The following is a 26,593-nucleotide window of genomic DNA, read 5'->3' as shown; positions in this document are numbered from 1 at the left end:
ACAATTGGCCCGTATATCGATATGAAGTATCGATGTCTTTCATTAATGTATTTTATATTTATTTATATTCATATTTTATTTTATTTACTGTCTTCTTTTCATAACTCCAAAAACAGCATCAAATCTACATTGGCTCAATAATGAAACGTAATCTGTTCTTAACTCCATCCGAATTTACCGTTGGTGGTTCAAAGTTGAAACATATCTCTCTCTCTTGCTGATTGAAATCTTTAAAGAACTAGTAAGCTGCCAGTTTGCTTCAGTTTTAAGCTGAATAATGTTATGAAACTGAACTTTGCATTACATTTAGTAACTCTTATTGAAACGAATTAAGCATTTAAGGCCAAAACTCATTAGAGCCCAGAAATTTGGATAAAAAAAAACTAACTACTAGTTTACTAATATCGAATACTTACAATCGATTGGTTTGGCTACACTGTGCACACATGTGCGCTGGAACAAACTTCGTAGTTGGGTAACATTTAAGTTGGACAAAACATTAAAACAAAGAGATGTCAGTGCGTGCGATGGGAGTACTGGGCCAGGCGTGCCGCCTCGGTCGCTGTGCCCAAGTGTTGAGGCAGAGTCACCGATCCGCCCCAGCAGCGTTCAATATCGCCCTTGGATCGCAGCATTCGCCGGGTGGTAAGCCCTACATTCGAGCAACTGGCTCCCCGGAGGGATTCTAATGTTTATATAACACTTATCTTTCCACTTGCAGCTCTCTCGCTCCGTCGCTACTCCACTGAGACCAAGCAGGCATCGGGGACAGTGGTGGACAAGCATGAGTTCCAGGCAGAGACGCGCCAGCTACTGGACATTGTGGCTCGTTCGTTATACTCCGACCACGAGGTCTTTGTGCGCGAGCTTATTTCGAATGCAAGCGATGCGCTAGAGAAATTTCGGTACACCTCGTTGAGTGCTGGAGGCGAGAATCTGACTGGAAAGGACCGGCCTCTGGAGATTCGTATCACCACCGACAAGCCACTGATGCAGCTAATCATCCAGGACACGGGCATCGGCATGACCAAGGAGGAGCTGGTCAGTAACCTGGGCACTATCGCACGCAGCGGATCAAAGAAGTTCTTGGAGCAGATGAAGGAGACCCAGCAGGGAGCCAGCTCGGAGGCATCCTCGAACATTATTGGTCAGTTCGGCGTGGGCTTTTACTCTTCCTTCATTGTCGCCAACAAGGTAGAGGTGTTCACGAGGGCGGCTGTGCCTGATGCTCCCGGACTGCGTTGGTCCACGGATGGCAGTGGAACCTACGAGATCGAGGAGGTGCCTGACGTTGAGTTGGGAACGCGAATCGTGCTTCATTTAAAGACCGATTGCCGTGAATATGCGGACGAAGAGAGGATCAAGGCGGTGATCAAGAAATACAGCAACTTTGTGGGCTCACCCATCTTGCTAAACGGAAAGCAGGCCAATGAGATCAAGCCTCTGTGGCTTCTTGAGCCTCAAAGCATCAGCAAGGAGCAGCACCATGACTTCTATCGGTTCATTAGCAATAGCTTTGATGTCCCGCGCTTCACCCTACACTACAATGCTGACGTACCCTTGAGCATCCATGCGCTGCTGTACTTCCCCGAGGGAAAGCCTGGTTTGTTCGAGATGTCTCGGGACGGAAACACCGGTGTGGCTCTCTACACCCGAAAGGTGCTTATTCAGTCCAAGACAGAGCATCTGCTGCCCAAGTGGCTGCGCTTTGTAAAGGGTGTTGTCGACTCTGAGGACATTCCACTCAACCTGAGTCGCGAGCTGCTCCAGAACAGCAGCCTGATTCGCAAACTGTCCAGTGTGATTTCCACCCGCGTGATCCGTTTCCTGCAAGAGCGCTCCAAGAAGCAGCCAGAGGAGTACGAGGCCTTCTACCGCGACTATGGGCTCTTCCTGAAGGAGGGAATTGTAACCTCCAGCGACGCCTCCGAAAAAGAAGAAATCGCTAAACTTCTGCGTTTTGAATCCTCCAAGTCGGAGACCGCCAGTGGGCGCATGTCGCTGGAGGAGTACTACAACGCCGTTCCCGCAGAACAGCAGAATATTTACTACTTAGCAGCACCCAACCGCGTTCTTGCCGAGTCCTCGCCCTACTACGAGAGTCTGAAGAAGCGCAACGAGCTGGTGCTCTTCTGTTACGAACCCTATGATGAGCTGGTGCTCATGCAGCTGGGCAAGTTCAAAAGCAAAAAACTCTTATCCGTGGAGAAGGAGATGCGCGAAGAGTCCAAGGAGACAACAACGACCGCCGACTTTGGCGAGGGCAGTCTGCTGCGCTCAGAACTCGACGCTTTGATTCCTTGGTTGGAGGAGGAGCTCAAGGGGCAGGTTATTAAAGTAAAAGCCACCACTCGTCTAGACACCCATCCCTGTGTAATCACTGTGGAGGAAATGGCAGCCGCTCGCCACTTTATTCGCACCCAGAGTCACCAGGTCCCAGAACAGAATCGATTTGCCCTGCTTCAACCAGAACTGGAGATAAACCCAAAGTGAGTCCTGCTGGTCACCTTCCTTTCGTTGCTTTCTTATTTTGCATTTTTCCTGACCTTAGGCACCCCATCATCAAGAAGCTTAACAAGCTTCGTGAGAGCGACAAGGATCTGGCCCAACTTATCGCCAAGCAGCTCTTCGCAAACGCAATGGTGGGCGCCGGTTTGGCTGAGGATCCCCGCATGCTGCTAACCAACATGAATACTCTGCTTTCGCGGGCCCTGGAGAAATATTAGAGTGCGCCGTAAAAGGAACAGTGTAGATCTACCGACTATGTAATATTAATTTCTATAATTAATTTGATAAAACGTGTTGAAATAGTTTTAAATATGTATAATTAAACGTTTTAAATATTTTAATTCCAGAAATTAAGAGGAATATAATTTCTTCGGGTTTTTTTTCAACTTAGTGTGCACAAAAATGACATTTTATACAAAGTGTTTTTTCATAAATGTATTCTTTGTTGAAAAGCTCCATAAAAACCGCTATTTCTAAAATAGTGTAAATAAAATAAGAAATTGTTACATTATACTAAAAAAAAAACATTTTGTGAGCTATTTTGATAAAAGGTAAACCTTTCTTGGGCCCATTTAGTTCGAGCAATTGAATTTTTCTATGGTACAAATATATATTTTCCATACAAGTTCATGGAAAAATTGACCAAGCTATCAGAAATATAAAATATTAATTTTGATGTGCTTATGCTTTTCAATTGCGTGCATTCTTTCGGTGTTCGGTGTGAAAGCAATGGTTCAATTGTCTTGGCTTTAGTGGGAACATTGTTAGTGCATTTTGTCTTCCACCACGTGGCAACGCTGGCTCAAACTATCGCCGAAAATCCGCCCCGTGACTAACGTTTATAAAAGCAAAGCAAAATAACTCGTTGGTGTTCAGTATCCGATCCGCGCTTTTAAGCAGCAGCCAGCAGTAACCCGAAAAGGCCACAGAGCAGCGAATTGCTTTTAATTAGATTTCTAATCACGTGAGTGAAAAAGCAGTCAAAAGATAGGCGGTCATGTGAGGCTAGCCCTGCGGAAAAGTTTCGGGCCTGCGATAAAACATGCTGCTGCGACAACTTCAATTTGAACAGAGTTCAAACAGAAAAAAAATTGTACAATATTTTCTGCCACGACATGCACACACACACAGGCAAGCCAATGGCAATGAGATTCCTCGTGAGTGTGCGTTTTCCGCGTTGAGCAATGGGAAATGGACAAGGAGCACAGGCATCTTCAGAACGTGCACAAATTGCCGTTTTCATTTTCAGCCTGGAAAACCAGGTTTTTAACAACTGTGTGTACGTGTGTAATTTTCCAGACCGTTGTCATTGCCAATTGGACTTACTATCCGTGATGTGTGCCCGTTCTGTCATGCGCTCACTCTCGAGCGCACACAAGCACATGACAGCACGCACATACACACAGGTCACACTCCACACAAGCGCAGTTCAATAATCCGACGAGTGGCCTCTCGCTCATTCTCACTCTCTCTAGCTGCTCTCTCCCAGTTTTCGTCGTTGGCTACTCGCTCCGACATGCCCACTCGCGATTAAAAAGTATATTTAAGAATATGCCGTGAGCGGCCACTCGCAATTCGTTCGTCGTCGCAGCAGCATTGGCCGCAGAGCAGCGTAAAACCCCACGTATATAGCACATATATTGTACATATAATAAAAATACTTTGTTTCGACTTGAAGCAACGCATACATATAACGAGCGCGCATAACATTCAGATTCAGCCGTGCAAAACGCCGAACAAAAACTATAGTGCAATCACCACAGCAGCAGCAAAACGAACTAAAATTTCGATTTTTGATCATTTGTAGCCTAAAAAACACACAAACAAAGCAAAATGTCTTCTGAAGTGAGCAGCGACAACCCCATCTATGGCCCCTTCTTCGGAGTTATGGGAGCAGCCTCCGCCATCATCTTCTCGGGTAAGTTAGAATCTGACTAGAATAAGGATGCCATGCCCGTGCTGTGAAAAATCGAACATTTGTGTGGCGTAAAAGGTAGAAGAAGAAGAGCAAATGCGGGGATAAGCGTGTGGGCGTACGGGCTTCTGTAGGTGGTAGTAACGGGAAATAGCGGCAAGTGTACGAAAACGGTGTACGGACACGGGCTTACTCACACATAGGGATCAAGGTGCTCATATGCCTGCGCGTGACAAGCAGAATATCCAAAACTCTTTGGATCGGCAAACTCGATTTTGAAACGAATAGTATTCCCCCTTTTTTACAACGTAAAGAATTAGCAATTTTAATTTCGCAGTGGCCAAGTTGAAAAAAGAAATTTCGCTTTTTCAACATGCTAAAAACGGCATTACTCATACACACTCATGTGAGCGCATCGCTCTCATGAGCGCTGCGCACTCTCTCGGACTCGATGCCATTGAGCGTGTGTGTGTGAGAGCGAGCAAAGTTACTGTTTTTGGTGAAGTTTATGAAGCGCGCTTTCCTTTTCTCACAACAGTCACAAGACCGTGGGGAAGTGTTGCCATATTAAAGTTTTTTCTGTTCATCTTATTGGTTAGAGCTTGGGCAAACAATGGACTAGAAACCGTATAGAAGAACATAAAACCCTCGCTTTTCCTCTTTGTAAGCCCAATTAACTGGCAACTTATGATTCAATATTTATTGTTCTATAATTCGTTGTCGGGAATCGCATGCCAAAGAAATCCATATAAAGGACAACATATTTTTGTGCGAAAGTACATTCCTATCGATATCTTCTCAAGCCCAATTAGCAGACAACTTATGACCCAATGTAAATGATCGTCGGTAATCACATGCCCAAATCGTTGGGTGCATGATCAATCGACTTTTTAGCCCACATCACATGGTTAGCTGACGATCTTTTCAGTGGCTTATCAAGACCACTCATTCTCAGTTACCTTACTGATAAGTGGCTTATTTACCAATTCAGTTGGCCATGATAAGATAGCAAGTTCCCAAGCGATTGTCGCAAGACGAACTTAAGGCATTATATGAAAAGAACAGCGAGCACGCGCTGCTGCTTATGAGAGCCCAGTTTAGGCTACCCCCACACCGCTTTCCATCGAATTGTGACGCAATTCTTATGTCATGTTACCCTGTAATGTCTTGTGATTTGCGCTAAAAAACCCTACACCCGACATTTTAATTTGATAGTAAGCAATGAGGTTTCCTATGATGTTTACCTGGCCCATTATCATCACCCAATGAGTAAAGTTATCTGAGTTAAAGACTGCTTATGCAATTAGAGTCAACAGCATAAATCAATTTCCAGCTTTTATCAGCGCTAACTGGCCTGCTGATCTGGCAACGCCGCTTGACGATCACATGAGTGCCGACGAATGAGAGTTCCAGTTACTTATCTCTCCAGCTCTCACTCTCTTTCAGCTGGCAAATGCATTTGTCTTTTTCGATGATAGATGCGACGACTGAGTCACTGCACTGCGAACAATGGGCGTTGCTTTCAGCTGCGCTTTATCAGCACTTGCCGCCACTTGGAATGCTGGCCCACATCCTTGCTTCGCAGTGGTCTAAAAATACCCAAATGCCACGAAAATCCTTCACACAATGACATTCAGCTCCTGCAGCACACTCGAGGACGCACACACTCGCACGTTTGCCTGCGCAATCGCAGTAGCGGCAATAGGAGCAGATATACATAGAATGGTAGTTGGGCTAGTAAATTATGTAAAGGCGGTTATGCTAACGCATAATTTGCTGCCACATGTGATGAATTTTCATCATATCGGCACATGCCACACTGGCCAGGCCCCACCATTGTAATCCCCGACTTTAACGAGCGCACACATTGACTCGGCAACTGGGATGCTGCTGTATGTGTGAGCTCATGCCTTTCATTCGTATTGCATTTTAATCAATGAACGGCTAAGCATACTATACACCCTGTTTCCATGGTACAGCCTAGAATACAGTGGGCGCTTATCTTATCTTATTTTCCGTTTCCCGTTCAAATTCTTCTCGCTCGCAGGAGAGATTAGAAAAACAAACACACCTGCAGCGCTACACATTTGTCCGACGTGCACTTATTTCTGACTACAACCTGTCTCATCCAAAAAGCTCGCCACTATTTGCATCGCTCGCAGTTCCCTTTGATTTCTGCTCTCTGATTGTGCACTCTGCACTCAACTGTGACGCCTTCGATGGGTTTTTTTCTTCGGTGCTGTGTTTTTTGCCAGCCACAGTCTCTTGCTATCTCCCCGTTTTATAATTATCTTCGGATGTGCTGGCATTTGTTGTTGTTCTCTTCCTCTTTCGGCCGATTATGTGCTATATTGTTTAAATTTCAACGCCCACAGAAGCGTCTGCGATGCCGTCTGTTTCTTGATAAATGCCTTGTACCGGTTTGTGTGCGGTAACTTAAAATGCACAGCAGCTCTACAGGCAGTTAAAAGGCGAAACAAGTCACTGCCATTTCGGTACTTTGAAATAATTTCTGTGATTTGAATGCGTCGCCAATAATGCCGAAAAAGCATCAATGGCACAGCAGCCAATACAACGATATAAACAAATAGTACGGAAATTCTAAACGATGAGTTCCACTTTTCTGTTGTGTTTTGAAAGAAACCTTATGCCAAAGAATTTTTTCCTACTTATCATATGATAGCTATCCGTTTACTTGTGCATATAGTCTAGGAAAACCACGTGGTGTAAGCAATCGGAGAAAGCACTGGGTCAACAGCCTATGTTAGGCTTTCAATGCTGAATAAATGTTTATAATGTTAATGCCATTTCACGCAATACGGGCCACAAACGCACCAGAATATTTCTGTACTTGTGCTTGAGAGGAATCTGCTTTTTTGAGGATGTGTTCGTGCTTTTGTGACGACAACCTCGACCTCATAGATTTCTGTGTGCTGGTGCTAGGCGCCTAGATATATCTCTTGTGGCTCTAACCAATTGCTTGTTCAAGTTCATTCTGGTTTTTATCATGGGAATTTCCCATGATTTTCCTGTTTAGTGACGTAGATAGTCGGCAGCCCACATTGATCAAGAGCAGAACAGTCCATAAGTTATGGTGATTATTGGAAGATTCGATTCGGCGGTGCGCTTTACGTGTTCCAGAAGTGCGCTGATGTCTTCCAAATCGAATACCAGCAATTCTTGGCTCGAGGCGGAAAGTAAGTAATTAACATCGAATCACATGACTCGGTGGATATCTGCTCTCCCGCTCCGCCAGCTTTGAATACACCCATATATCTGACACTTAGCTGAGTTGGTGGTGTGCGTGCGGCTTAATTCGATTTATTAGTCTCTCACGAACACACTGACGTTCAGTTGACCGTCACATGAAACTGGTTTTGTACTTCAATTAATGCCCCATCGATACACAAAATAAGTTGAATCTCTCGCCACTGGGTTACCCTGCCCACCTGCCTGCTCCATAGACACCGATCCTAGTCCAGCTGCCCCCCCTCGGAAACCTGTCGTTTATACTATGTACTTCAGCTCGGCCTTATCAATATTTGCCCGACTTTTCGAGAGAGCGAGTAATAAAACCCGCCGATTTGCAGGGAGAGGCGATTTGGAATGTGAGCGGAGCGAGTTTTATTGCTCTCCAGCTGAAACTCAACTCTGGGCGATGAGTGGCACTTTTGCGGGTGCGGGGACTTTGGGTTTTTTTTTTATGAAACAAACAACGTCAGTTAAAAGCGATCATGTGACTGCGAACTGTTACGCCCGCGGCCAAAGTTGGAGCAAGGGTATCCAAACTTATTCGGTTGGCCAGCGCTGGAATGGCTGACAAATTGAAGAGTTACATCATAATGTTAAATGTTCTGGCATAATTAGAGAATCGCGCTTGAGGTTAAATATGGCTTGTATACTATGGCAATGGGCGATTTGTACATGTTTTAATTAATACCCTTTAAGTTTGTAACTTATGCATATAAGAAATATTCCTTGACATTGTATTTAGATGTAGATATGGGATAAATCCTGGGTCAAATTACTAGAAAATTGCCACATTAATATGTTTGTGATCGAAAAGCTTTCCCAAAACTAATTGTTATGTATTTGATTTTCTTATTCAGCCCTGGGCGCTGCTTATGGCACTGCTAAGTCTGGTACCGGTATTGCTGCCATGTCAGTGATGCGGCCTGAACTGATCATGAAATCCATCATTCCTGTGGTCATGGCGGGTATCATTGCCATTTACGGTCTGGTGGTGGCTGTGCTTATCGCCGGCGCGCTGGAAGAGCCCTCAAAGTACTCACTATACAGGTAATTATCGATTGACTACTACCATGTACGATTCAACTTACTAACTATGTCAATGTCCAGGGGCTTCATTCACTTGGGAGCCGGTCTGGCGGTGGGCTTCTCTGGCCTGGCAGCTGGTTTTGCGATCGGCATTGTGGGAGACGCCGGTGTCCGTGGCACAGCACAGCAGCCTAGACTGTTCGTGGGCATGATCCTGATTCTCATTTTCGCTGAAGTGTTGGGTCTCTACGGCTTGATTGTCGCCATTTACCTGTACACGAAATAAATCAATCAATGCAAACACACAACAACAGATAGACAAACGGCGCCCAGCAGTCAACAGCAGCCACATCAACATCAGCGGCAGCTTCAAGAGGAGCAGGTAAAATTGTGTCAAGCCAACGAGCAACGTGCAACATGCAACTTCCAACAAGCAAAACCACAACAGTGCGTGTGCGGTGCAAGCCCGGCGTGGACCGTTTGTACATAGGGAGAACAACCAAAACCAGTCCTGCCGGACTGCAGGATCTCCGCCACGCACTGCCCATTGGTGGCCGCCGATTTGCACCTGTTGCTCAGTTTACCTCGATTTGCTGGCGCGTGGTTTAGCTTAGTTATTTTCCGTTCAAAATCAGTCTTAAACACGAGGAAAACAATTTGCAATTAAGTTCATAAAGATGTAATAATTATGTTTTTTGCTATATCAAGAAATCCTGCTCTTTTACTTTTTATTTTGCGCTCCACAATTTTGTGTGCTCTTTGTTATTTGTTTTTTCCATTATTATTATTAAATAATGTTTAGTGTATATGTAAAGTTCGTTAAACAAAAAGAAAAAATTGTAAAGAAATCAACAACCAACAATTGTCAGAAGAAACTTTGTACATTTGCATTGAGCCTGACGCGGCTGCAACCAATTCAGATCAACAAATTTAGCGAAAGGGCCAAAACAACAAACAAACAAGCAGCAACCACAACATCAATGCTACCGCCCGATGCCATCCGGTGCGGCAACGTACCGCTCGCGTCCGATTGCCGCTGTTTGGGCGCGCCCCGCCCCCAACTTTGGTGGGAGGGGCGGAAGCCCAGTACAGTGGTGTCTCTGGATGTCGGACGGCAAGCGGACGCTTGGCAATACTTTATCGTCAACTGCGAAAACCAACTACATGCAATCATTCACACACACACACACACACACACAAAACCAACACACACACATACAAAATGTAACTAAGTCCTATGTTTATTTTTAATTATTGTTCAATTCTAAGAATAATATATTAAAAATTAATAATAATAAATTATATATATAATTATGATTTTTTGTGATAAGAACAGATGGTAATGCAAACAATTACGGTATTGATATACATAATATATACAGAATATATATATATATATAAACGAGAACAAGAAATCATAAACAATTATACATATTAACACGAGATAGTTGTTATAAAACGTACGAAACAATACAAATCAAGTGAATGAATGTAATGCGACAAACTAAAAAATACTGCAAATCAACAACCACAACACACAATTTTTCCGCTGTTATTGTATAGTAAAGAAAATATTATATATATAAATATATATTATGTATAAAATATTAACAAGAAATTGTAGTAGCAAAATTATAAACCAACAAACAAGAATACCCACAACAAAAGTCGTGCAAGCAGAACCCAAAAACCGTAGACGAATGTTGCAAATGAAACTCATACCAACAACAACCGCATTAGCAACACGAAATCTACCAGAAAAATCCAACAAAAAAAATTGTAAAATCCCAACAAATTAGAAGTTATAAGCAGCAACTTCGGAACCGAACCCAACAACACCCGATCAACATGTATAGTGGCATTAGGCAAATAACAATTAATTTGTAGGGGAGCCACGCAAGCCGAACGACCCGGTCCCGAGGAGGATGCACATTCCACCGCCCGTTGGACGCCGATGCATTCGTGATGCTGAGAATGCGGAGGAGCTCAACCTGTGCGGAGGCGCTGAATTCTCGGGACCCGAATCGCTCTGCTTGCGCACACCTCCCGATCCCCACAAGGTAGCGACCACAACAGAAATGCACAAAACACACCTGCATAAACCACTTGTGCTCACAATCAATCAGCAATTGTATATAAGCATGTGACGTTGCCTGTCAATCACAGATTCCCCCATCCGACACCGAATGATGCAGCGTCAGTGTTACGTTCCCATCGGAAGACGGTGGGGGAAACTAATTAACTCGATTGCTAGCTTAAGCTTAAGGAACTCACGGAGCAAGTGTTGAATAGTCCGTTTATTATTGTTACGCGTACCCCCAACAATTGTGTCACGAATTCATATTGTTATTTGTTTAAGTTGCATGCACCCACAACATATACATGTATCCAATGGTGAGGTTTTAAAAACTGTAACTGTGTATTCGAAACAACTTATAAAGCAAGTAAACAACCATCAACAACAGACATTGTATGAAATAAATTGTAATTTCTAATTTCCAAAAAAAAAAGTGTATTTTTTATGGGAGGGTTTATCAACGGCCTTGGTTCATTTATTCTGTGGGCTCAGAAAAATAATAAAAAGCGCTCATGAAGTATTTGAGAATCAGCTTTATTAATGCTATTATTACTCAATCCTGGGAAAATGTTCGAAGGAATCTCTTCTGACCCCATAAGGTGTATCATTTTACGGTCACAAGTAGAGTTAAACAATGTTTGTCCGCCTGTCTGTGTCCGTTTGTATTGACAGCATCATTAAGTTTATATATCTTGATAAGGATCGCCAAGTCACATACTTAATCCCAAAATTTTAGTGTTTACGGGCATTCATACGGACAAACAGATGGGCATGGCCAAATAACCTAGGATAGTGATCCTGATCAAGAAAATTTATACTATAAAGGAGGGAATAAAGCTTATAGGTCAAAAAAGATTGTTTCTGGCCATACTTGTGGGTGGAAACATTAGTAATCATCGTCAAACTAATTGTTTAATTTACCAATAGCGATCTCTGTTGTTTAATTAAAAACATATTATGAATCGATTTTATTAAAAAGGAAGGTTCACCAGTCGTAGTCAGTAACAAAATGAAACTCGCGTTACTGGTTTTGCTGGGCAGCTGTTTCATTGGGCAATTGGTAAATGTTGTGAAGTTTGGTAGAATACTTATTGGCTTCTTTATTTCGCCAGACTAAGACCCAGTTGGTTTACAAGCTTAAGAAAATCGAGTGTCTGGTTAATCGGACGCGAGTGAGCAACGTGTCTTGCCATGTGAAGGCGGTCAATTGGAATCTGGCAGTGGTGAATATGGATTGCTTCATGATTATGCCTCTGCTTAACCCAATCGTAAGGCATAGTAACGAATTCCTCATGAGATCCGACTTTAAGCTGTTGTTTCGCAGATCCGATTGCAAGTTTTTACAAAAGACTACAGTAACCAGTACAAACCATTCTTAGTTGACGTTAGAATCCGAATTTGCGAGGTGATTGAGAGGAGGAACTTCATACCGTATGGCGTGATAATATGGAAGTTATTTAAGCGTTACACGAATGTTAACCACTCCTGCCCTTTTTCGGTATTTTGCATGTGGACTGTGTCATCCTGATCTGATTGTCCTTAATCATTTTCCAACTGCAGGGCCAACTTATAGCTCGTGACGGTTTTCTGGATACTAGCCATCTGCCGCCGTTTCCTCAAGGATTTTACCAAGTCAGCTTGGTAGTTACGGACACTGATTATGTAGGCACAATGAAATTCTTCCTCCAGGCCATGGAACAGATAAAAAGCAAGAAGACCCCTAGTTCCTAATGCTATCTAAACTTGGTCTTCAATTAGAGATTTCTTTACGTTTTATACACATATGTACATGTGGGAGTAATATAATTTACATTTCACAAAAAAATTATATCAATATGTTAAGCCAAATCTTTCAAATAAATACAACCCAATAATTAGTATTACACTTGTTAAAAGGTAATTAGCTGATATGTAGTGCCCCAAAATAGTTATAGATTTTATCTTTATAGTCCATTTAATTTTCACTCAGCATTTTGTGTCCACTTAAAAAATATTTTTTAGCATAACTAAGCATTTGTCTGAATGTTACTCCGATTCTAGACGTTGCATACAAGATCATTGTGTGTAGAAACACATTCATCTCCAACTAGTACTGAAATAATTGTGACGATTAATAGAAGCGATAACCAGAAATGCATTACAAATATTTTAACTAGTTACACCCGTCACTACCATTGTTGTTAAGATTGTAATATGTATTAACATATTTATTATTTATGTTACATACATATACTCAGAATCACTGTGAGTAGGCAGTTCATGTAGTAACGAAGCGCACCACATATACTTGCAGATGTTGTGATTGTCTGATTCGAACAAGTGAAAGGGATTGCATAACTAGACCTAAAGAAAATATATGGATCAGGAGAAGGAGTGCTAAAGACTAAGAAGAAAATTTTAAAATGGGTCTAATGAGTCTTTTGTTTAAAGTTTACATTTTACAAACGCGTATTGATTGCCACCTCATTCAACCCAGTGCACCGTTAAAAAGTTTTTAAAAACTAGATTTTGAGGAACTTTCCTATGAATTTTTAAAATGATGGGGATCTTAGTCAGATTTTTGCAACGTAAACATTCGTAAAACATTTGCGAACATAAAAAGTAAATCAGTATCAACAGCTCACACGATAGAAAAATGTTATTCCAAATAAATATATGTACTCTTTTCAAGGGTATAGGAATGTAACTTCCTTCTCATTGGCATACTGTAGTTTTTCGAAAATGCTAAACTTCGGTTTTAATTAGATCAATTTCTTACAACTATATTATATAACTGTCATTTTATATAAATATATATAATATACTTGAATTTAGTAAAATTAAATTACTAGGTAATCAAAACAAAAGAAATCGTAACTTTTACGTTTTCGGCAATAAAGTGTTTGGCAATGATATTTTTAAATTTTAAAATTGATAAAAAAAAATTTATACTTTTCCGGAAAAATATAAAAATATTAGAAAAGAAATCATACTTTTGTTGTTTTTGATCATAAGGATTCGGTTCCACTAGTTTTCCGGCTACCATGCTTACTTTCCGATTTTTATGAATATGTCAAAAGAATTTGCATTTCACTGTTTAAATGTATACAAATATCTTTTATCTTACTATAAATTCGATGCTGATATATTAAGATAATTTATTTTGAAAAACGCATTGCCAGAATAGTATTTATGTAGTGTTTGTTTTTTTGAACAAATATTACATTTTTGTGTCCTGATAACCTTTGAATGTGGATATACTTGGACAATGGTATTATAGAGGCCTTCATTTAAAAATAATCGTTAGTCCCGTGTCCGAGAAAATATGGGGATAAATAAGCACAGCCTCATTTTATCAAGCAATATACATATTTACTACATACACTTGCCTGTATCATATCCTGTAAAAACTATAGGTATTTTTAATATCAAACATACAACTCGATTTCAATTTATTAAATTGACACAAGAACAATTGGAGATACAATATTTATAGAAAATAGTCCCCAACGATTTAGTCAAAGGACCAAATCGACTAAATCGACTAGCGAATCGAATATCAAAAAAATGGGGTGTAATTAAACGGTCCTTTTGAGCAAGAACAGCTCTAATTCCAATTTTTAGGTTAGCAAAGCGTGTTATCCATTTTTTTATTATCCTTTAAATTCCTTGTATTACGCGAGAATGTGATATTTAAATTACAAGATAGAAAGTTTTTTGCCCAATATAAGCACGTTAGTTATAGCATTAGAAACTATATATCATTTGATTAAGTCGCCATCGAATATTCCCCGAAAATAAACGAAATAAAAATACGTATATAGCATAATACTTGATTTTTTTTTATATTTTTTCATTTCTCAGCGCATTACATGATCTTGGTTTTCAGAATCGGTTTGAGTCCACTTGTACATACTATGTTGTGTATATAGAGTTCTATAATATATTGTATATAATTCTTTTGATTACATTAGTTACAATCGAAGCAAGATCTCTGCTGTTGTGGCTGTGTACCGCCTTAGATTTGGCCAGAACTGAATCCAAAATCAAACCTCGCAATATAAATACTTCTCCTGTATACGTTCGTATGTGTACGCCTGCTAATTACCATAATTATGTATGCTTAATTCATTTCTGCCTGCAATTTATTAAAGCGGTTTTAATATTTAAAATATGGTTATGATAGTAAGTATATGTCTCGTACTGGGTCAACTAATCTATGTACAAACTCAAATTCAGCTCAGGGCTAAAGGCAAATGCATAACTGGGTATGGGTATGGGTATGGATATGGGTATCCACCTCGAAAGGCTTCTCCGAAATGGGGTTGAAAACAAAAAGCCGAGGTAAGTGTACTTCATCTGGATCATTGCTTATCCTACAGACCGTTCGCGATACTAGCAAAATATGAAATTAGCCTACGGCTTCCCCTTGTTTCTTTGTGTGTACTCATGTAGTGTGCACTACTCCCTTGTTTTTCGGCTCCGCCCTGCTCGAATCCGAATCCTTCGGTCGCGAGCCGTATAACGCTGCCCCTATATACTCTCTTCGCTTTAGAAAACTTGTCTCGAAAAATTCTTTTGTGTATTTTATGCTTGCAAAATTTGAGGTAGTTTTATTTTATTTGAATTTTTTCCATTACTTCTCTCGGATTCTTGTTTGATACTTATTTTCCATTAGTTATAGACTTCTTCATTTTTTGCAGTACAAAGCGCTGAACAACTCGGGCGAAAGGCATCGAAAGTCTAACCGAATGGAAGAGTCAACTAAGCTTGATCGGCTAATATCATAGAGTATTGCTTTAAATCATGTTTGTGGGCTGCGATCGACAGACGCAAGGTCCTCGCGACTTCCTGCCTCCTCTATAGATACAGATACACGGGAATTACGCCTACATTTATATATATATATATATATATATATTTATGTATATTTTTCAATCTTCTTGCTAAGCTTAAATTACGTGAGGGGCACAGATACGCATCTACATCTACGTAGGACAACACACAAATACATTTAATACACTCGATCCGAAGCGAGCTTTTATCGTGCAACATAGGGCAAGTGCTCGAGCGGGAATTAGGGTATTAGCAGTTATAATAATTTGTGGCTCCATGCCCATGCCGCACACTAAATTAATCAGTCGTTCCTAACAACTGGGTTCTTGTTGTTGATTTACATATTTGGCAGTGGTGAGTACTCTTTTATTCATGTTTGTGATTTTCGTCTTCATTTGAGTTTACTTACTTTAAAAACATACAAATTCATTCGCATAGAAAACTATAAGAATCGATTACCGTTTAGCCTATATGCTTCAAGTGTCGAGTTTGAAAGTCGGATACGTTTGAAAAAACATAAAGGAAAAGTTCAAGGATCGTTGAATGGGTTTTGGTTTGTCCGTAAAACAATACAAAATAAAAACATGGGATTTTGTGTTATACTTCGCTTGTAGATTGTTGATCTTCTTTCGAAAACTTTATTTAGTATATTTTAGTTGGTTTTGCCTTGGCTAATTTCTAAATGAATAGTTTAATGTAAGTTTAAACGCGAAACTAGTTAATGCTATTTTATTTACAGTATGCATGATGCTTTTCCGTCTCTTCAAGTTTTCACAAATCGATTGAGAGACGCTGATGAGTTGGCGAAAGTTGCATTTGATTTGCACTAAATTAATGGATAATCGTCTTGGGCTTGGGTCTAACTTGAGCTAAAACTGTTGCATTGCTGTTCGAGTTGAGTACAAAATGTTATACAAATATTTCTCGTATTTTAGCGGTAAATGCTTCAAGTCTTGTGTTCTTCCACGTCACTTTACTATTCTTAAACATTACTGCTCAGTTGTGTGCGTAGATTTTCCGCTTTCAGTGTAAGTTTGGCCAGTTTCTAAGAGTACAATACATTAAGAGGGGGACAACAAAAAGAAAACAAAATCTAACTTTAATTTTGTCAATAGATTAACATAAACTTGGCTTACAAACAAGTGTTGTCCAGTCGACCATTCCCACATGAATCTCTACTAAGTATACATTTTAGAAATTAAATTAGAACTAAGAACTAGGACATTTGTTCATAACAGCACTTGCTAGAACGCGTGGGTGGGTTGCGATTAGGTGGCCACTAAATGCTTCTGACTTTTACTCTTGATTCCATCCGAATATATGTACAACGATCGATAAACGAAACTTGGATGGAATCAAAAACTAAACGCCGGTTACGCGCACCAAACAAAACAAAAACAAACAAAGCGGGAGTACTCATAATTTCTATACATTAATGGATGCATGTAGTAATTTACTTTGGTCTTACACTAACTAGTCTACTTGTCACTGTTTACTCGTTTGTCGTTTGTTTTTCGGTTTAATTACTTAGAAAATACTATAAATCTGGTATGCCCCTAAATGGGCACCAGTGCGTCCGTTGGAACCAGCTTTTCCCTCGCCGGCGGTGTCACTTTGGGTGGTTTTCGCGGATGCTTACGCCGCTGTTGCATCTGCAGCTTGGCGATGCTAAGTACCTGCTGATAGCTGGACACCGTCTCACAACTCGCACTGCGCGAACTACTGCTTCCATCTTCCTCTTCATCTTCATCTTGATCCTCTAAATCCTCCTCCTCTTGATCCTCATCCCCATCCTCGTCGCAGTCGCTGCCGCTGGCCTCGCCAACCTGCTGCTCGTTGACATTATAATCGTCGGCGAACAAGTGGGAGTCATAGCGTAAACGGAAAGCCGTGCTGAGCAGGCTATCCACGCGAGTTTTTTCGGCTGGCCGCATTTGCTTGATGTGCAGTACCTTAGTGTGCTGACGCGTTCGGTTAAGACACTCCGGCAGCCACTCGTCGGAAATGCTGTTTGGAAGAGAGCAGAAATTAGCATCTGGGAAATAGAGATCTCTTCAGGTTGGCTTACATCTCGCGCGGGGACCATCGCACGAAGCACTCGTAGCCGCCTTGGCTATTGCGACGTCGCATCATACACTGCCCCTGGAACTCGATGGCCTGGGCACCGTTGGTGAGTGTGCTAATCTGGCGCAGGCGGTGCTGTAGCCCCTCCATTATGCCCGTGTCGAAGAAGTCAAACATGCGAGCTGTAATTTGAAGTGTTGAATTAGATAAACTGCATTTTATCTTTAGGGTCAAAACCAATTATTTTTCAATGCATTAAAATTTCATTCAAGTATGGTCTTTGCGCTGATTTTAAGGTATTACTTTATGTTTTATGTCTTGGTAAACAAAAATTATATTCACCTGAGAAAGGCTGACGACGATATCGCAGCTTCTTGCCATTCTTACGGAGTTGTTTGGGCACTGGCGGATCAGAGGTGCGTTTGCTGGTGCTCTCCCTTGCATTGTCAGTGGCATTAAAGTGGTTGTTAACATGCTTTTGCAACGCCAACTAGAAGAGAAAGATAAAAAACCAGGTTATAGACTTGCACACACATCGTTTTTGAATTTTACCGACCTGTGAGCCGAACCGTAGGCCGCAGCCCTCCACGATGCACTTGAATTGCTTGGAGCCTCCATGGGAGAGCACGTGACGCTCCAGCCAGCGACGAGAGCATGACTCCTTGTTATACACTTTGCAGCCCACCCACAGACAGGCGAAGGGACCTGTTTGTGTATTGACGTGGTGCGTCTGCATGTGGTCCAACAGCTTGGAGTTGCTCTCATGCTTCTTGTTGCACTTGTCCCAGTAGCAGACGCCGTCATGCCGCTTTCCGCCTTTGCCGCCCGCCCCTGCTCCAGCCGGAAAGCGGATGGTCTTTGGCTGGGAGAGGATTGGAGAGATAGCGCTCTTTGGCAGACTCTTGCTGCTGGCTTCCACCATCGCAATGTCCACCACAGTGCTGGGCGGAATGGATCCGGCAGTGGAGGCGGAGCAGGCGGGCGAAGGAGCGGCTGAACAATCGTCCGGAGAGGCTGGGGATGGTGCATTGCTGGCCAGTGAGTTGCTGTCGGAAACGGAGGAAGAAGAACTGCTCGCTGCAGTAGTGGGTGGTCCCACAGAGGCGGATTTGGAGGAGCTAGTAAGGAAATGTTTTAAGATTAGTCAACATTTCTTAATGTTATAATTTTAAACTGTACTCACATGGCATCGGCAATTGAGTTGCTGCTCTCGCTGTTACTCAGACTTCCACCGATTCCTGACTCGGGCGTGGGCAGGTCCCTTAGCCGCTTGTGTGTCTGATGAGTTTCCAGCGAGGCCACCGACTTGTCGTCCTCTTCATCGTAATTGCTACTCCCACTGCTGCTTCCTCCGCTGACCGTGGAAATGGGAGTGGTAGCATCGTCACTCTTGGCCAGAGGGAGTGTCGGCATTGGAGGCGAGTCTGTGGCTTGAGAGCAGTCATCGCCGCCGCTGGAGATGCACGACGAAGTGACCAGTTCACTTAGCATATCAGTTTGGCTAGCAGCTCGCCGGCTGCTGGCACTCAAGTTGCTGGCCGCCGGCGAGGGTGATCCCAAGCCGGAAGGCGATGCTGAAGGTGAAGGTGATGGAGCGGGCGTAGAGGCCTCTAATGAGAGATCTGCTGCCGAACTAACCGAGTGCGAATAGGTGCTGCTGCTACAGGAGTTTGAGTTTGAGTTGCTGTTTGTGCAGTCTGGCAAAAGTTCGTGCTTCAGCGTGTCGGCCTCCGATTCCGGTTCTCTTTTGGGCAGCTGCCCGGCGAAGCTCTGAGGCTTGGGTGATATTGTAGGTAATGAGGAAGAGGTCATGGAGCCAGTCTGGGAAGCCAGCTCCGTTGTTTCCACCTTGATCTTGCTAAATGCAGACAGGGTGCAGGAGTTTGACGCGGAGAGGGCCGGGGAGGATCGCATACCGTGGCTTCCGTTGCTACTGCTGCTGGGGGAACTGAAGGGAAGCGGCGTCAACGGTGGCGAAACCTTGGCAACCAGCTTTGAGTTCTTCACCAGGTCAAAGAGATCGGGAGCGCTGTTGGCAAGCTTCATTGTAGGTCCTTGCTTCGAAACGCTCAGCGTTGGGGTCAGCTTCGAGGGTGCGATGCTTACTAGCGGTGGCGTTGGTGTGGGTGTGCTAGTAGGGGGTCCTGTGGTTCCCGTACTCTTGCGCAGCTGACCCAGCTCCTTAGTAGCAGACGTGGGAACCAGAGGAGGCGGAGTTGTAGGCGTTGCGATTATCGGCGCTGTCCCCACTCTGCCCTTTGCGGTCAACCGCTTCTGGTAAGGCTTGGCGGCGGGCAGTGACCGTTTGGCCGCTGGCGAAGATGCGGCAGCCGGGGAGCATGCGGGCATGGAGGAAATCGTCACAAGCGGAGGCGGTTGCGTGGAACTGTGCAATGGCGGCTTCACAATCGCCCGCTGAGGCTGTATGGCATTGTTGTTGATATTGCTTAGATTATTCGAGGCATTATGGTTGTTACTGTTGCTGGCAGTCGAATTGTTGGCAGTGTTCGAATTGGTATTGTTCGTAGCTGCCAATGGCGGCGGCTGAGTGGCAGTGTTCGTACTGTTATTGTTTGTGGCTGCCAGTGGTGGAGGCTGTGTGGCAGATATGATTTGTTGTTGCTGGTGCTGTTGGTTATTAAGAGCTATCTGCAGACTCATTAAGTATCCTAGGTACTCGGCCGAGTTCACAATATATAATTTGTTATCTTTGAGTCCAACTTGCTGGTTGTTAAGTGGATTAACAAAGTTCATGTTGCCGCAAGAATTGGAAGCCATAGTTTCTGTAATGGAAAAGTAAGCATAAGCGAAAATTCCGAGACTTAAAACCGTCCGATCTGTAGGGAAATGCAAGCTTATAGACCGACTTTTTCGAGTTCTTTAGTCTTTTATGCCTCTGCCAATTATGTCGAACTAGAAGCTTAGCTATTCCCACTTTCAGAATTCATTTCATTAAACTAAAAATGTACTATACTTACCGTTTAAACTCATGTTGTTCTGTCTGGCCAGAAGCAGCTGATGATGGAGATAGCTTCCAGCTCCCGGAATGGCTTCAATGGGGAATTGCCCATTGGCATTGGGCAGGCCAAAGGGATTGCCCGCCGTGGCTAAGTTAAGCAGTCCAAAGGGATTGCCAGCCGGGGCCGCCGCTGCTGTAGCCGTGGTGGCCGTCGTCGTCGTGGCCGTGGTCACCTGTTGCAGCTTAAAGACAGTGCCGTTAAGGAAGTACTGGGCAGCAGCTGCCTGGGCAGCCTGTGCCGCCTGCGCGGCCGCGTTGTTGGTGGCCGCCGCGGCCACTGCAGCTTTGGCCACGTTGTTCAGCTGCATAATATTGGCGGCAGCCGCCAGCTGTGGCGGAAGCTGGACTAGATTAGGCAGCTGTACGGGCAGCTGGTAAAGCGTGGGATTGGCGGGGGCGGGCGTTGGATTTAGTGCTGGCGCTGGGGCGGGTGTGGTGGCCGCCACGGGGGCGGGCGGTGAGATCTGTTTTTGCTTCAAAGCGGGGCTTGTTACTGGCGGTCGGTAGACCATGGCCGCCTTTCCCTGCTGCTGCTGCTGTTTCATCTCCGGCGTCCTGGGTGCGATGGCCACGTGTTTCTTCGTTGGCGATTTGCCCGTATTGGAGCCATTTGAGGAGCTGGACGAGGACGACGAGGAGCTGCCTGAAGATCCACTGCTGGGTGTCTTACGTAGATTGGGTGCCACCTGTGCTATCTTGGCTGGCTGCTTGTTGCTGCGTTCGATCTTTTTTAGCGCCGGGACAGGCAAACTAGGACTGGGAGTGACCACGGGTGCGACAGGGGGCCCAGATGAGATTGGGGCGACTGGAGCTGGAGTGGGCAAGGTCTTGGATGCCTGCTGCTGCTGTTGTTGCTGCTGTTGGGCCTTCTGCTCTTTCAGCTGCGACAGGATATTGAAGTACTTGTTCAGCGAGGCGGTAGTTGCGGGCGTGCTCATGGTCAGCGTGTTGGCCGGATTGCTCTGTTGGCCGGGCTGCGGCGATAGCTTTCCGCCGCCAGGAGGCGGCTTCATTTGGGATTTAAAAAAACCGGTGATCTTGGTCTGCGACTCCTCCATAGCGGCCACTTTCAGTCTTTTGCTTGCGTCAAAGGAGCCGGGCAAATCGCTGCGCGCTTTCTTAGCCGCCGCGGCTCCTCCACCGGTTAAACAGGACCCTTCACCGCTCAATCCTAATGCCGCTCCCGATCCGGCCGCCGTCCGCTTGTTTTTGTTGGCCGAGGCGGCGGGCACGGCAGTGGAGGTGCTGCCCAGACTGGTGTTCCACGGCCACTGGAGCGTGGGAAGGAGACTGGGGTTGCCGTGGCGCTGAGGCGTCGTCGGCTTGGACATGACGCTGGATGCGTTGTGCTGGCTCAGATGACTGTGGTGAATGGCTGGTGATGGAGGCGTCTGGCTGGCGCTGCTGGTGGGCGGAGAGGCGGCCGCTGTTGAGCTGCTGCCGCTAGCGCTTCCAAGGATCTGTGGCGGCATCTTGCCCAGCGGATCGGGCGGGTCGCTCAGTTGCGAGTGCGCACTGTACGGGGAGCCGGGATCGGACGCATCCTCACTGGAGCCCGTGCTGGAATCCGCGCAGCTCAGTGAGGTGGCAACGCCGCTGCAAAAAGGAGAAGGGGAAGTTGATAAGTACACGGGTGTTATCTTGTGCTGGGGCTACACTACTGATACTCTGAGGGATTTCGCTGGCCCCTACTGTGGCTATAGCTGACTCGGTTACAGCCACACCTTTTGGACGCGGGCCAAGGGAAGGGGAAGTAGATTGAATCATTTGTAGGAGGACTATTGCTTGGAAATTTTAATTCACCAACTCGGCAATTACATTGCAGTGCACCTTTAATATGTTTTTGTTTATGCTTTTGTCTTTTTTTACACGCCTTTTTATATCTTTTTTTCTTTGATTGTTTATTTGCCTGGCAGTGTTGGAAGGCCAATCAAATTATTCTTGGATGTTTATTTCCCGGCAGTGTTAGAGAATGTGCGTCGCAAGCGCTGTTACCTCTAACAGCGCGGCTAACAGCTGATAAATTTCCCAAAACAATCCGCAGTAAAAGGCAAGCAGCTACGAAACTAAATTTAATAAGAGGCGCGTAAAACAACAATTTTGAAATTAATCTTAAAAAAATCGATTTACTCGCTTTTGTGATACAAAATATTTTGATTTAGAGAAACTGTAAATCAAGCATATATTCATTTTACACGAGAAAAAGAGAAAATACGGTTGAAGGAGAACGAAGAGAGAAGGAGAAGAGCGCAAGAGAATAATGAAAAACACAAGGGAGGCAGCTGCGAAATTAAATTCAACAACAGGCGCGTAAAACAATATTTTTAAAATTAATCTTAAATAATTCGATTTACTAGGTGTTTGTGATACTAAATATTTTAATTTAGAATAACTGTAAAAAGCATGTATTCATTTCACACGAGAAAAAGGGAAATTATTGTTGCAAGAGAACGAACAGAGAAGGAGAAGAGCGCAAGAGAATAAGAGAACTTACAAACGGGTCGATAAACGCTAAACAATTCGTCTCTGTTTCGCACTAATTTTCGTGGAAGAGAACATGAAAAGTAAACAAAAAAACTGGAAGAAAGAGCGAACGTAAAGGAAGAAAAAACTCCCTCTGCATCTCTTTCTTTATTTACAACAACAACGATGAGAAAGAAGAAGAAGAGGCATGGAAGGCAAGGGCCGCAATCTAATGCGGGAAAATTTAAGTTTCAGGTAGCCCCAAGTCGCGTGTGTGTTTGTGCGGTTTTGGTTAAACACATGTACATGTGAAACGGGATAAACGTCGGCAAGTATACAAAAAATCCTCTGGTTACACAAAAAGGGTATTTTTGAATTCGGGTTGCTTTTTTGGTGCTCGAAAAAATATACAAATAGATACTTTTTCGCTCTTGGAACACGTACATGTTTAAGCCTTTTAAAAAATGAATTTAACACGCAAACTGTAAATATACAATACATAAGTGCAGAATAAATACAATCCCATTTATGCATCAATCAAATAACTAAATCGAAGCAAGCGTGCATTCTACATATTCTCTACTTATTGTACAAAATATTTTATTTAATTTTTAGCTAAAGCGTCTCTTTACTAGATCGTTAAAATAATCTTTAGTCGAGCTTGGGTTCTAGGCCTGAAATCTTTGTGGACAGGGATTCCCAGGGTTTTGTATTTTCCGTCGGCCTTCCGTGGAACATTTTTAATCACATCCCAGTCCTACCTACTCAAAATTCAGATCTATGTACAAAGCAACATTCAACATGGAAAACAACAAAAAGAAAACTCATGAAATGAAAACACATTTTATTTTATGTTTGCCTACCCCGGGAGATACCACAGATTACGACGACCAAACTGCTTTTGTGATAAGCCTATTACGGCGGATTGCTGTTAACTGCGTCCATCTTCCTCCTGCATTTGTGTCATTTTTTAATGGGGTTGACGACCCCGTCCATTTTTGTTTTCGTGCATTTTAACGATGCTTTTTTTTACGGATGCGGATTCATATTCAAATATGACACACAAGTCTTTTGGGCTCAAATTTTGTTTAATTCTAAAAACAAATTGAAGGACACGTAGTCAAGTCATAATTAATATGGAGTACGTTTTATAAACAAACATCAATACTATCAGTATATGCGAGTACACATACTTTTGATCACTTGTTTTAAAACAGTAGGGCTTAATTTAAAGCTTTCCTATCGTGAAGTGGTATTCACTATTATTTTTAAATGTTGGAATCACGTAATGTTGTTTTAAAGCATATACATTTAAGCATAGATTTCTTTTTAGCAATTTTAAATCACCCGTATGCATCCCTTAACGTTGCAATTTTTTCGGGGAAATAATATTTATATATTTAAAGAGCTCATTAATGGACAGACGCAGTGCATTTATATATTCGTAGCGAAAATCGTAACAGCTTTAAACTACACTTTGTTTCGTTGACTGGCAGTTAATATAGCTAACATTTTGATCGACATAATCAGACACTTTCTGTTTGCCGTCGGCCATTTCCAGGGGACTCAAATTCCCTTTGCCCGTTGCAAATTGTGAATCTGGTGGCACTGAGCCCGAGTATAAGTTATCCGATATTTATGCAGTAGTCCTTTGGTAGACGGCGCCTTTCAATTGCAGCCGTTTATTATGCATTCAACGCAAAGTTGATGCTTAAATTATGCACTCTATTTAATTTTCCAGCCATAAGCAAAGCTTTATGGCCCCTATTCACACACACAGGGGTCATATTAAATTCATAGAACGAACGCCGCACGGCAAAAGCGGCAACAATTTAAATTTTATTAGAAAATCCCATTAGATACACACGCACACACTGAAAGCGGCTTCCACTTCCGCCAGAAGTTGCCTTTGTCGTGCGTTTGTGTGCGTGGGTCGGATGTGGGGGTGTGTATCCAACATACACACACACACGCAAGGCATGAATGAAGAAGGCAATGGGTGGAAGGGGAGAGGTGGTATGGGGCAGGGGGTGGCGCAAAAATCATTGCATATTTGCTTGGGCAAACAACAATTGCACACAATTACACACACACGGCCGCGAACAGCGAACAGTGACAGCCAGCAGTTATTTAACACGTGATGTAAACGGAATGTAAAGCATGCTGTAATAGTCGGGCGAAACTAAAAATGCAGGCCGAGGCAGCGCTGCAGCGGCGAGGCGGCAGAGAAACATGCGCAGCAGCAGAGAGGGAGCAATGCACGATTACTTTTATTTTGCTGGCGTATTCTTTGGCTTAACGACTTCAGCCTTCGTCGGTATACTAACGTTCAACGCTAACGCTATGCTATGCGTGTTCCCAGGCAGGCGATCCGATTCCGATCCGTTTTCCTGTCCGCTTTTCCACACTCATGCACACACAAACACACAGACGAACACAACAACAACAACGACCGACCTTCAACTTTAATCTCGGTCTTAAAGCATTTCGTACTCGAAATAGTTGCTGCTTTAATTATCCACACAAACACACGCGCGCACACTGGCGATTCTGTTTCTACGAGCGGGCACGCGAAGCATAAATATCCATTTATCCAAAAAAGAGGCGGCAGCAGAAGAAATTCCCACCAATACACCGAAACCGAAGCCGAACCGAACCGTATCTGTATATTTAACTTTATCTTCAATTCTGATGCAGTCCGCTTTCTGCAGGCGCGTCCGTCGCGTTCGAATGTCGGAGAGAAAATGGCCTAAAAACCTGGCTTCTTCACAAGGAACAACGGGAAAACCGACCGAGCGGGATATTCCCTGTATAATATTGGGAATCGAAAAGGGCATTTTCTGAAAGAGCGAAAGCGCTCTCTTTCGCTCTCACTCTCGCTGCGCTCCCTACGTTTCAGCCCATTATTATTATTATTTTTATTTATATTTCACTTTTGTTGTTGGCACGTTAAATATTTCCTGTTTGTCGTCGTCTCTCCGCTTTGAACCCGCAAACGGGAGCGAGGGCGTTGGACGGTGGGCGGGGCTGAGGTCGGTGGCAGCAGTTCATGTTATGGTTATGGTCACGTACTCCTCCCCCTCCCACAGAACATCCCCCGCCAGCCTCATTTTACTTTCTTTTCCTTTTCGCTGCCTGCCTCGGCGAGCTTAAATGTTTATCTAATTATTTGGACGTCCTAACTCGGCCCGGCGGGCGTGAAAAATATTTAATTCCTGCATAAATCTCTGCAAAATGAGTCGCCTACATTTGGCACCGACTTTTAATTATTGCTCCTGTGCTTCTGGCTATTTAATCGGAGGCCGTGTGTAAAAAGGATCAAGTTTGGTATAATCTGTGGTTAATCTATGCAATTTCGTTTCCAAGCAGAATGCACAGTGTAAAGTGTGCAGACAGCGACTAATAACTATTGATAAACGTAAATGAAATTTTCAAATTTTCATAAGCAGCTCTC

At 43.4% G+C, this 26,593-nt stretch overlaps 4 protein-coding genes across 6 annotated transcripts in view; 3 read left to right on the top strand and 1 right to left on the bottom strand.

Moving 5' to 3' along the window:
* The first annotated feature begins 426 nt into the window (after positions 1 to 426).
* LOC6607858 (heat shock protein 75 kDa, mitochondrial) lies at positions 427 to 2,854 on the top strand. Its single transcript, XM_002032576.2, has 3 exons — positions 427 to 645; positions 722 to 2,489; positions 2,552 to 2,854. The coding sequence occupies exons 1-3, from the start codon at positions 513 to 515 to the stop codon at positions 2,724 to 2,726; spliced, it is 2,076 nt and encodes a 691-aa protein (XP_002032612.1). The 5' UTR covers positions 427 to 512; the 3' UTR covers positions 2,727 to 2,854.
* A 514-nt stretch (positions 2,855 to 3,368) lies between these two features.
* On the top strand, positions 3,369 to 10,142 carry LOC6607857 (V-type proton ATPase 16 kDa proteolipid subunit). 2 transcript variants are annotated; one of them, XM_002032575.2, is made up of 4 exons: positions 3,369 to 3,472; positions 4,316 to 4,426; positions 8,533 to 8,722; positions 8,783 to 10,142. In XM_002032575.2, the coding sequence occupies exons 2-4, from the start codon at positions 4,342 to 4,344 to the stop codon at positions 8,985 to 8,987; spliced, it is 480 nt and encodes a 159-aa protein (XP_002032611.1). In that variant the 5' UTR covers positions 3,369 to 3,472; positions 4,316 to 4,341; the 3' UTR covers positions 8,988 to 10,142. The 2 variants fall into 2 exon arrangements, with proteins under 2 accessions (XP_002032611.1, XP_032572237.1); XM_032716346.1 differs by lacking the exon at positions 3,369 to 3,472 and adding an exon at positions 4,051 to 4,132.
* Positions 10,143 to 11,633: 1,491 nt separating this feature from the next.
* On the top strand, positions 11,634 to 12,658 carry LOC6607855. Its single transcript, XM_002032573.2, has 4 exons — positions 11,634 to 11,838; positions 11,891 to 12,046; positions 12,103 to 12,276; positions 12,339 to 12,658. Exons 1-4 carry the CDS (start codon positions 11,788 to 11,790, stop codon positions 12,507 to 12,509), a joined length of 552 nt encoding a protein of 183 aa, XP_002032609.1. The 5' UTR covers positions 11,634 to 11,787; the 3' UTR covers positions 12,510 to 12,658.
* Positions 12,659 to 16,183: 3,525 nt separating this feature from the next.
* Positions 16,184 to 26,593, bottom strand: part of LOC6607854 (zinc finger protein jing) — a 110,169-nt gene continuing 99,759 nt past the window's right edge. Inside the window, exons 1-7 of one of the 2 annotated variants that reach the window (XM_032717064.1) lie at positions 25,467 to 25,885; positions 20,636 to 22,272; positions 18,841 to 20,440; positions 18,214 to 18,775; positions 18,000 to 18,147; positions 17,662 to 17,839; positions 17,150 to 17,600 (exon numbers count right to left, since the gene is read on the bottom strand). In XM_032717064.1, the coding sequence (XP_032572955.1) occupies positions 17,150 to 17,600; positions 17,662 to 17,839; positions 18,000 to 18,147; positions 18,214 to 18,775; positions 18,841 to 20,440; positions 20,636 to 22,148 (4,452 nt within the window). In that variant the 5' untranslated portion in view covers positions 22,149 to 22,272; positions 25,467 to 25,885. Of the gene's footprint in view, positions 17,601 to 17,661; positions 17,840 to 17,999; positions 18,148 to 18,213; positions 18,776 to 18,840; positions 20,441 to 20,635; positions 22,273 to 25,466; positions 25,886 to 26,593 lie in introns of those variants that run through there. The other variant, XM_032717063.1, reaches the window with a different exon arrangement.

This window comes from Drosophila sechellia, chromosome 2R, assembly GCF_004382195.2.
Source record: "Drosophila sechellia strain sech25 chromosome 2R, ASM438219v1, whole genome shotgun sequence".
Lineage (NCBI taxonomy): Eukaryota > Metazoa > Arthropoda > Insecta > Diptera > Drosophilidae > Drosophila > Drosophila sechellia.
This window is presented reverse-complemented; position numbering and strand designations above follow the sequence as displayed.